We start from the raw sequence: 10777 nt of genomic DNA, 5'->3' as shown, positions 1-10777 counted from the left end.
CACCCAAATCACACTGAAAAAAAAAAAAAAAAAAGAGAACAAAACTCTGCCTGGTCCTATGCCATCCTCACAGTCCTCGCTGTTTGAGTCCATTGTGGCAGCCACTGTGTCAGTCCTCGTTAGGGGTCTTCCTCTTTTTTGCTGATGCTTTACTTTACCAAGCATGATGTCCTTCTCCAGGGACTGGTCCCTCTTGACGACATGTCCAAAGTATGTGAGACGAAGACTCCATCCTCGCTTCTAAGGAGCACTCTGGCTGTACTTCTCCCAAGACTGATTGGTTGTTCCTTCCAGCAGTCTGTGGGGTATTCAGTATTCTTTGCCAACATCCTAATTCAAATGCATTGATTCTTCTTTGGTGTTCCTTGTTCACTGTCCAGCTTTCACATGCGTATGATGTGAGTGAAAATACCACAGCTTGGGTCAGATGCACCTTAGTCCTCAACGTGACATCTTTGCTCTTTAATGCTTTAAAGAGGTCTTTTCCAGCAGATCTGCCCAATGCATTGTGGCTTCTGGAAGATTTAAACTACACACGTGGCCTGCATCTGTGTCTTGCATTACCTTTCTGTTGGACGGTGCTGCTCTAGGCCATGTGCTCAGCCACTTGTCAACAGAATCTTCCATCTGAGATGTCACACAGGATCAGGGGTGTAGTCCCTCCCTGCCACATTTGTATCTCCTGGTTTCTGGGCCTCATTTTCCTAAACTGGAACAGTGAATGGTTTGAACCCAATCTAATTTAGCCAACACACGTTTTGTTTGTATGGCCAGATGTTTAACATTTTTGAATAACTTAGCAGCTTTTAGATTTTAGATTTAGACTTCTCTACAAAAACAGTAAGATTTGGCAATCCCAAAGGCACATGACGACAAAGGGCAAGACCTAAGTCAGGGTCCTCCCTCTAATGGGAGGTGTCATCTCAGTTTGCTACAGTTTCCACCACTCCCTAGTGCTTACCCTGAACCAAAAAACCCAATCCTATTGCCGTTGACTCAATTTCAACTCATAGGGACCCTATAGGATGGAATAGAACTGCCCCGTAGGGTTCCCAAAGCTGTGATCTTTATGCAAGTTGACTGCTGTATCTTCGGCCAAGCAACTGGTGGGTTCAAGCTACCTACCCTTTGGTTGGCAGCCGAGTGCTTTAACCACTGTGCAATCAGTGAGCCTCCACAAGCACAGGGATTGGGAATGACAACACATATTTTTGAGGGACGCAATTCAACCCATAACAGAGGAACAGTCATTCTGAAAGCAGAGCTGGAAGGCTACATTGTGATCAGCAGTGGCCCGTGCCAGCCTGCCTTTGCTGGGGGCTGGGGTTACAGATCCGAGGATGAGAAAGGCAGTTTGGCATGAGGAGATGACATCTGCCCTTAGCTTGTGGGACCGTTTTCCCGATCACACTGGCGCAAGGCTGTGAGCTTGCAGGGAGACTGTGGTAGGTGTGGTTGGCATTGACTGTCCTGGAGCTCAGTGGGCCCTGGGCTCAGACAAAGGCATTTGTGCCAGAACAGAGGAGAGTAGAAAGGGGAGCTGTGTGCATTATGAGTGAAAGAAAGCCAACCAGCCTGCAGCAAACAGCATTGTCAGCTGTGGTCAGAGGCTCCGAAACAATTCCTCACTGGCCGCCTCCTGTAGCAACAAGGTAGGGTGAGGGGCAAGCAGATGGGCAAACAGTACCCAAATGCCCCAGGGTTCGGCTTCCTTTTCCAATTGTCCCTGCTCAGTATGCAGCTGCTCAGGGAAGCCAGGGTCCCAATGAGGAAAGCTTTAGCCTGGGGCTGCTCTTGGGAGCCCCGGGGCAGGGTGTCAACCCCTAAACCAGTTGCTGTGGAGTCCTTTCTGACTCACGGTGACCTCGAGCACGTCAGAGCACAGCTGTGCTCTATTGGGTTTTGATGGTTGAATTTTCAGTAGATTCTTCTGAGTTGTCTCTGGGTCGACTTGAACCTCCAACCTCGGTTAGCAACTGAGCATGTTGACTGTTCGCCCCACCCAGTGACTCCCCAGAGGGTCAGCTGGTGTTAAAAGTCAGAGGAGAGGCAGGTCAAGGTAGGGGACCCTGCAGGCAGGCACTCTCTTGGTTAGAGACAGAGGAGGTCTGCATCCTCTGGGTCTCTGTTCTCCAAGTTAGTAATTGTAGTTAAGGTTGTGTGTCAACTTGGCCGGGCCTGGTTTTGAATGGCTGGGCAGCTAGATATAGTTCTTCTCCATGATGAGATTGGTTATCAGTTCCATAGTGGAATCTTAGGGATGTGGTCTGCTTCCAGTAAATAGGAAACTTTGAGAAAGGTTTCTGAGCTTTCTGACATGCTTGGATCCTGCATGTCGCTGGGTCTTTATTCAGCAGCCTGCCATGTTGTCTGCCGATCTTGGGACTGTTTCTGGACTTGAACTCGTGGCCTGCTGTGTTGCTCAATAATCTTGGGACTGGACCATTTTACTTGTCGACCTTAGGTTTGTCAGCCTCAGCAGCCAGCAGCTGTCTGAGTTAAGAGAAGCCTCCAGCTTCAGTAGGCTGGGAGCAAGAGGCAGAGCTGAAGTGCAAGGTTGAGGAGCTTTCACCCAGCCCCTAGAGCTGGCACTTTGAACTCAGACTTCTGACCTCCTAAACTGTAAGAGAATAAAATCCCTGTTTGTAAATGTCACCATTTTTGGTATTTTCTGTTAGAGCAGAACTCGCCAAAAAACAAAACAAAACAAAAACCAAACTCACTGCTGTCAAGTTGTTTCTGACTCATAGTGACCCCTCCTTGGGTTTCTGAGGTGGCATCTCTATGGAAGTAGGTTGTCCAACCTTCCTTCTGAGGACTGGCTGGTGGGTTTGAGCCTCCAACCTCCTGGTTAGCAGTCAAATGCCTTAGACACTACACAGGACCAAAACACTAATGATGAATTACCCACAAGTTTTAAGGAATGCCTCTCCCAATTCAGCAGGCAGTTGTACACCTGCTACATGCAAGGCACAGTGTTCAATACCCTGGAAGGTACTGAGGCCAATTTGTCTTAAACCTCTGGGTATGGGGAGAGTTTGGAGGCTCACATGCAGAGGGTGACCCCATCAGAGCCATATTCCCCACAATTCTCTCCTCTGTTTACCAGAGCCAACATTTACCTCCCACATTGTTCCCTTCTCTGCCCTCTTTCTTAGGAGGCAGAATGATGTAGAGGCAAGAGTAAGGCACTGGAACCAGACTTGAACAGCTCTGTCCCTTACATACTCTTCAAACTCCTTTTACTCAATATGTGACCATAGGCTAATTCTTGAACCTATCTAAGGCTCTAAGGAGCTCTGGTGGTGCAGTTCCTAAGGCAATTGACTCACCACAGAGTTGGCAGTTCAAATCCACCAGCCACTCTGTGAAAGTAACACTGGGCAATGTGCTTCCAGAAAGATTTACTGCCTTGGAAACTCAATGGGGGTTGCTATGAGTCAGAATCGACTAGAAGGCAGTGGGTTTGTTTTTGTATCTAGAATTTCAATACCGTTGTCGAAGGCCAGCTTTTTCTAGGTTTCCTCTCTGCCATCACCAGTGGGTTGCATTTTCTGCCCATGCTGGTTACCTCATTGTCTCAAGGTGGCCACCACAACTCCATCCTTCATGCTCACATTCATGGCAGAAAAGTGGTAGGAAGGAGATAATAAGTAGGCTATTCTCATTGTTACCCCTGTCATCAAGAAGGCAAATGCTTTTCAGTAGTGTCCAGTAGACATTACCTTACCATTGGTCAGACTGGCCATGGTGGTTGCACAGGAGCCTGGATGGTGAGTCTCTGGCTTGTTTGAGTGTGTTTAGGCATAGGGAGAAAGGTCGAGGGGATGGATGATGATTGTTGGGTTGGCCAACCAACAGTAAGGTCATACCCACTCTCCAGATTTCCAATGTAGCCTTTTCAACCTTCCTCATTGTTCTTGCCTCTCCTCTTCCCTCTGGAAGATATTGAAAAGGGCTGGGATAGAGTGAGGCTGGTATTGCCGGCTCTCAGTAAATTTCAATTCCTGTAGCCCTGCTTCCAAGACCGAGTTTCTTTTATGTCCTGTAGATAATGATTGGCTACTGGCAAGTTCAAAATTAAGGCAGAGTGCCAAGACTCTGTGGTTATGGAAGGTCCCATGGAACTGGCCTTCCCAGCCAGACAGGGAGACCCACCCAGAACCTCAGCTGCCAGGTTAACCAGAACTATGGTTAAGAAGGAGGGGCGTGTGGGTATGTGTGTGTGTGTGCATGCATGTGTGTGTGTGTGTACCTGTGCCTGTGCTCAATGTCACTATTTCATCCCATTGAGTCTTAGAACTTTCCCAGGGCCTCCCTGTGAACGGCTCCAAAACTGAGCCTTTGTTTTATTTTTTTGGTTGTGTTTTCTTTATGGTTTTTTTTTTTTTTTTTTTGCCAATTCAACAATTTTTGCATGTATTGTTCAGTGACACGTGTTACATTCTTCATGTTGTGCAATCATCATCTTTACCCTTTTCTAAATCATTCCATCACCAATAACATGAACTCAGTGCCCCTTATGCAAAAACTCCCTCTTTCTCCCTCCCTCCTACCCCTGGTAACCACTAATAAGCTTTGGTCTCTATCTATTTGCCTATTTCATGTAAGTGAGTCCACACAGTAGTTATCCTTTTGCAACTGACTTATTTTGCTCGGCATGATGCTTTTGAGGTTCATCCATGTGGTGGCCTGCATCAGGACTTCATTTCTCTTCAGGGCTGAGTAATATTCCATTGTATGTACCACATTTTGTTTATCCATTTATTTGCTGATGACATTTTGGTTGTTTCCACCTTTTAGCTATTGTGAGAAGTATTGTAACAAACGTTGGTATACAAGTCCTTGTGTTTTTCAGGTTTGGGGTGATCCACTCAGTGTTCACCAACTTGCTTCTCTGGGCCAACAGCATCCTGAATGAGTCAAAGCACCAATTGAATGAGCATAAGGAACGGCTCATCACCCTGGGCTTTGGGAACATAACAATAGGTAAGTGATGAGACTTGGCCCTCCGTGTTGGGACATCCCAGAAACCTGCAGAGACAAGAATGTTCAGAGATGGAGGGGCAGGTGCCAAAAAATTGCAGGGTCCAGCTAACTGCATCAGCCAGACAATCCTCTGTTGTTGAAAGTCTTACCTAAGTCTCTCTTTGTACCTCCATGTAGGGTGTGCTGAGCATAATGAAGGGTTTCTTCAGTACTCAGGGACTTGTAAGGCCCAAGGGTTATCATTTCATACACCATTTGTCATGGTCCAGATTCATATCAAAGTAAATATCTTTGTTTTCAGCTATGGAAGATTGGCGGTTGTTTTTGCTTTTAATTAAGGTTCTATTATCAGTTCTTTCTACTGAAAGTAGAGTTAAAAAGAAAAAGTCCATAGAGGTCTAATGGTAGGTTGTGACTAATTGGTTTTAGTCCATTTGAAGTTTTTTAAAGAACTGTATTTGGCCTATAATTTTGGCCTATCTTTATTCCCCTTCATTCTTCTATGAGAGCCTGTAGCAGTAATTGCAAAATTCTTTAACATTTATGATCTATTATCTCTATGTTAGAACATTTGGGCTTGGGGAATGTAGGGTATGGAAAGTGCAGTGTACCAGGAACTAGATGACTCAAGGGTCTTGTTCCTGTCAGTCACTGGCTATGGGATCTTTGGAAGCCATTTAATCCTTCCAAGCTTCGCTTGCCTCGTTTGTAAAATGAGAGGGACTTGACTATGGGCTGTGTACTTTTGAAGGCTCTTTCCAGATTTAACACAGATAGATAGATGGCTGTCGTCGAGTTGACTCTGACTCATGGTGACCTTACGTACCATAGAACGAAATGTTGCCCAGTCCTGTGTCATCTTCACAGTCACTGGCATAATTGATGTTCTGTGTGATCCATAAGGAGCTCTGGTGGTATAGTGGTTAAGGCATTTATTTGGCTCCTAACAAAAAACGTCAATGGTTCCAAACCCATGCTCCATGGAAGAAAGATGAGACAGTCTGTTTTTGTAAAGATTCACAGCCTTGGAAACCCAATGGGGGGGTCTCTGTGAGTTAGAATCAACTTAATGGCAGTGAGTTTAGTTTGTTTTTTGGTTGTGACCCATAAGGTTTTCATTGGCTAGTTTTCAGAAGGGAGCCTATAAACCCATAAAAACTCAAATCAAAATCACTGCCATCAAGTCAATTCTGACTCATAGCAAACCCCATTGGTGGAGCAGCTGGTTTGTTCAAACCACAGATCTTTTGGTTAGTAGCCAAACGCCTTAACCACCACACCACCAGAAATCCTCGGAAACCCTATGGGGCAGTTCTGTTCTCATATAAGGTTGCTATAAGTTGGAGTCATCTTGATGGTTTGCTTTGGTTTTTCAGAATTTCAGAAGGAGATCACCAGACTTTTCTTCTTAGTTTGTCTTAGTCTGGAAACTCTGCTGAGATTTGTTCACCATGGATTATCCTGCTTGTATTTGAAATTCTGGTGACATAGCAGCTTCCAGCACCATAGCAATATGGAAGCCACCACAGGATGAGAGGCTGACAGACGGGTGGTGTAGATTTAACATGCTACAATTCTATCCCACCTGTGCAACCTCAGGCCAGTCTATCATCTGTCTATCCATCTGCTTATCGATCATCTATATATCCATAATTTACACATACAGAATCACGCTCTATATCCTCTTTGGCAACTTGCTTTTGTTGTTCAACAATATCTTGTGCTCAACTTTACAAATTAATGAGTAAATTTCTGTCATACCATTTATAATGGACACATTCTATTCCAATCTATGGATGAGCTATGATTCATGAATTTAATACCCTTTTGGGAAGCTGTAGGACCATCAATTTAGCCATGATCTGAAGTATTAAATAAGACTTAAAATGAAGCTTTACACTCAATGGGAAAATCCAAGCTTGAATCCACAGGAAAGCATTTCTTTGTGCTTCTCTACTTCTCTGCTGAGCATGCTAATGGCCCTCCATGTGTTCTGCCTCTTTCTCTAGTTCTAGATGACCACACCCCTCAGTGTAATTGCACATCTCCAACTCTCTGCTCAGCCATCTCACGTGGGATTTACTACCTGTACCCCTTCAACATAGAGTATCAGATCCTGGCCTCTACGATGCTCTATGTCCTATGGAAGAACATTGGACGCAAAGTCGACAGCCACCAGCATTCGAAGATGCAGTTCAGGTTTAATGGGGTCATGGTGGGCTCGGTCCTGGGTCTGACTGTGCTGGCCACCACCATTGGGGTTGTGGTGGTATACCTGATTCGGATTGGACGGTCCAAAACCAAGAGTGAGTCAGCACTCATCATGTTTTACCTGTATGCCATTGCCCTGCTCATGCTCATGGGGGCTGCGGGGCTGGTTGGCATCCGGATCTACAGAATCAATGAGCAATCACTAGATGAGTCCAAAAACCCAGCCCGCAAGCTGGATGCAGACCTCTTGGTGGGCACAGCCTCTGGCTCCTGGCTCATTTCCTGGGGCTCAATATTGGCCATCCTCTGTGCAGAGGCCTGCCCCCCCTATACCTGGTACAACTTACCCTACTCCATCCTGGTGATTGTGGAGAAGTACATCCAGAACCTCTTCATCATTGAGTCAATTCACCGGGAGCCCGAGAAGCTATCTGAGGACATCAGGACTCTTCGGGTGGTCACTGTCTGCAATGGCAACACCACCTTCCTTGCTTCTTCCTTCCTCAAGAGTGGAGGTATGGCTGGGGATGTGGCTCCCCAAGATGGAGAGATGCCACATGCTGTCAATGGAAATATGTGTCTGAGAGAAGGCTGTGGCAAGAAAGAGGAGGAGAGGAGCTTGGAAACAGTCCCAGGCCCAGCCTGCTACCCCCGTTTCTTGCAGGGATATACCAAGAGAAGAGTCCTAAGGAACATTGCAGCATTTTTGTTCCTCTGCAATATTTCGGTAATTTGCATCAAGTTATTGTTTTAGAAATCAACTAATCTACTTTCTTTGCCTTTTTCAAATAAGGAGTTAAGGCAGTTGTAACAAAATAATGTAAGTGTAAGGTTACAAAGTGAGGCTAGAACATAAACATATATTCAACGAGTCCACTTACTGATTGATACCTGCTGTATGCCAGGGGCTGGGCTGAACTAAAGATTAAAGGTGAGAAGACTCAATCTCTTTCCCCAAAAAGGTCACAGCATAGTGAGAGTATGGCCATGTCCCTGGGTGGTGCAAATGGTTAAGCACTCAACTACTAGCCGAAAAGTTGGCAGTTCGAACCCACCCAGATATGCCTTGGAAGACAGGCCTGGTCACCTGCTTCCCAAAAATCACAGACTCAAAAACCCTGGAGCACAGTTCTCTCTGCACCATGGGGTTTCCATGAGTTGTAATCCACTCTACAACAACTAACAATAGTAACAACATAGTTGGGGAGAGAGACAAGGGAAAAATATAGTACATGAGTATGCTAAGTGCTTGGGCAGGAGTATGTGCAATGTGTATTAGGAGCACGGATTCAAGGAGGGATTTCAATGAGAAGGGGATGCTTGAGGTAAGCTGAAGTATCAAGCTTTTGGTTGCAAGTAATAGAAAACTTGACCAAACAAACAAAAAATCCCAAAGCCATTCCAACTCGTGGTGACCCTACATGTGTCAGAGTAGAACTGCTCTGTAGGGTTTCCAATGACTATGATCTTACAGAAGTTGACCAATAGCCCTTTCTTTTGTGATGCTGCTGGATAGATTTGAACTGCCAACCTTTGGTTAATAGGTTGGCAAACCATAGGTTTGTACCACCTGTAAGGTCTTAAGCCTTAAAAACATGTAATTATCTCACCAGAATTCTGGAGATTGGTTGCTCTAGTTTGGCCAGGTAGAAGAACCACATCAAGAATTCCACTCTGCCATCATTGGTACGGTGGCTTGTTGCCACATGGTTGTAAGATGGCACCAGGCATCACTTCTGGGTTTATGGCAAGAAGAAGAGGAGGAATGGTGTCAGGAAATGTCTCTACCTTTGATTAGGAAAGCAAAACATATCACAGAAGATCCAGCAGAATTCTTCTTAAGGGCTTTTGGCCAGAAGCATGTCACCTGGCCAACCCTAGCTGCAAGGGAGTCTGTGGAAATGGATAGTTTGCTTCCCAACCTTGATGGTGAAAGGTTGTTGTTGTTGTTGAGTGCCGTGGAGTCAGCCCTGACTCATAGTGACCCCTCCTTGGGTTTCCGAGGCAGTATCACTACGGAAGTAGGATTGCCCAACCTTCCTTCCGAGGAGTGGCTGGTGGGTTTGAACCACTAGCCTTCTGGTTAGCAGTCAAGGACAGTGAAAGGTAGCAAGGGATAAAAATGCTGTAGGATCAGTCACCCAATATTGTCTGCTTCAGCCTTAAGGGGCGGTTAGAATTTCACTAGGTGGTCCAGGCAGGAAACAGCATTTTGAGCAGAGGGCACATGATGTACAAAGGCACAGAGACAAGAGACACCTTGGCATATGTTTGGAGAGTGATTGGCTTAGTGTGAATTACATGAACGGTAAGAGCAGCAGAGTGGGAAATAGGAGGGAGAGTCCAGTTAGATGGGACTTGGACTAGGCAGGGCTTCATAGCCATGCAGGAATTCAGGCTTCATGCTGAGGACAGTAGAAGACCCTCTCATACTTGTGTTTTGGGACAATCATTCTAGCAGCAGTGTGCAGGAAGGTTGGGGAGAGGTCGGGCCAGAGGCAGAGAGAGCAGAATAGAAGCTCCTGCAGTCCCCCAAGTGAGAAATGATGGGAACTGGCACCAGGGCAGCGATGGTGGTTGTATTCGTTTCCTTTTGTTGTTGTTAGTTGCCGTTGAGTTGGCCCTGGCTCATAGCTACAACAGAACGAAACGTTGCCTAGTCTTTCCCCATCCTCCCAATTGTTGCTGTGTTTGTGCCCATTGTTGCAGCCACTATGTCAGTCCATCTCATAGAAGATCTCCCTCTTTTTCACTGACCCTCTACTTTGCCAAGCGTGATGTCTGTCTCCATCAGTTGGTCCTTCTTGATGAGGTGTCCAAAGTAAGTGAGACAAAGTCTCACCATCTTGCTTCTAAGGAGCATTCTGGTCTATACTTCCTCCAAGACTGATAGCAGTTTGCTTGGGCTGCCATGAGAAAAGACCGCAAACTGGGTAGCTTAAAACAACAGAAATTTCTTCTCTCACAGCTCTGGAGGCTAGACATCTGAAATCAAGGTTTGGTATTTCAGTTTGTGGGTCAACTTGGCTGGGCCTGGTTGAGTGGCTGGGCAGCTGAATGTAGTTATTCTTCATGGTGAGATTGGTAATTAAGTCCATGGTGGAATCTATTGGAGCAGCTGAGTAGCTGTTTTAGGGATGTGGCCTGCTTCCTATATATAAGAAGCAACTTTGAGGAAGGTCTTCAGATGATGGCCCACTTGAATCCTGCATGTAGCCGTGTCGTTGTTCAGCAGCCTGCCATGTTGCCCTGTTGATCTTGGAACACTTAATGGACTTGAATTAATGGCCTGCTGTGTCATTTGGTAATATCAGGACTGTGCCATTTTACTTGTTGACCTTGGGTTTGTCAGCCTCAGCAGCCAGCAGCTGCCTGAGTAATGAGATGCCAGTGGGCCGGGAGCAGGAGGCAGAGCTGAAGCCCAAGGTTGAGGGGCTTTCATCCAGCCTCTAGAGTCTGGCACCTGGAACTTGGACTTCAAACCTCCAAAATTGTAAGAGAATAAACTTCTGTTCTTGTATTTTCTTCCAAAATTCTTCTAAGGCTTTTTCTGTGTTTTCTTTGGTCTGTCTCTCAA

At 45.9% G+C, this 10777-nt stretch overlaps 1 protein-coding gene across 1 annotated transcript in view; it reads left to right on the top strand.

The window, feature by feature from the left end:
- OTOP1 (otopetrin 1) overlaps positions 1 to 10777 on the top strand; it is a 46394-nt gene that overhangs the window by 27822 nt on the left and 7795 nt on the right. The window contains exons 5-6 of the mRNA XM_007948790.1: positions 4859 to 4989; positions 6999 to 7927. Coding sequence (XP_007946981.1) covers positions 4859 to 4989; positions 6999 to 7927 — 1060 coding nt within the window. The remainder of the gene's footprint in view (positions 1 to 4858; positions 4990 to 6998; positions 7928 to 10777) is intronic.

The sequence above is a fragment of the Orycteropus afer genome, unplaced genomic scaffold, assembly GCF_000298275.1.
Source record: "Orycteropus afer afer isolate SDZICR_OR568_19922 unplaced genomic scaffold, OryAfe1.0 scaffold00224, whole genome shotgun sequence".
In the NCBI taxonomy this organism is placed as follows: Eukaryota; Metazoa; Chordata; class Mammalia; order Tubulidentata; family Orycteropodidae; genus Orycteropus; species Orycteropus afer.
This window is presented reverse-complemented; position numbering and strand designations above follow the sequence as displayed.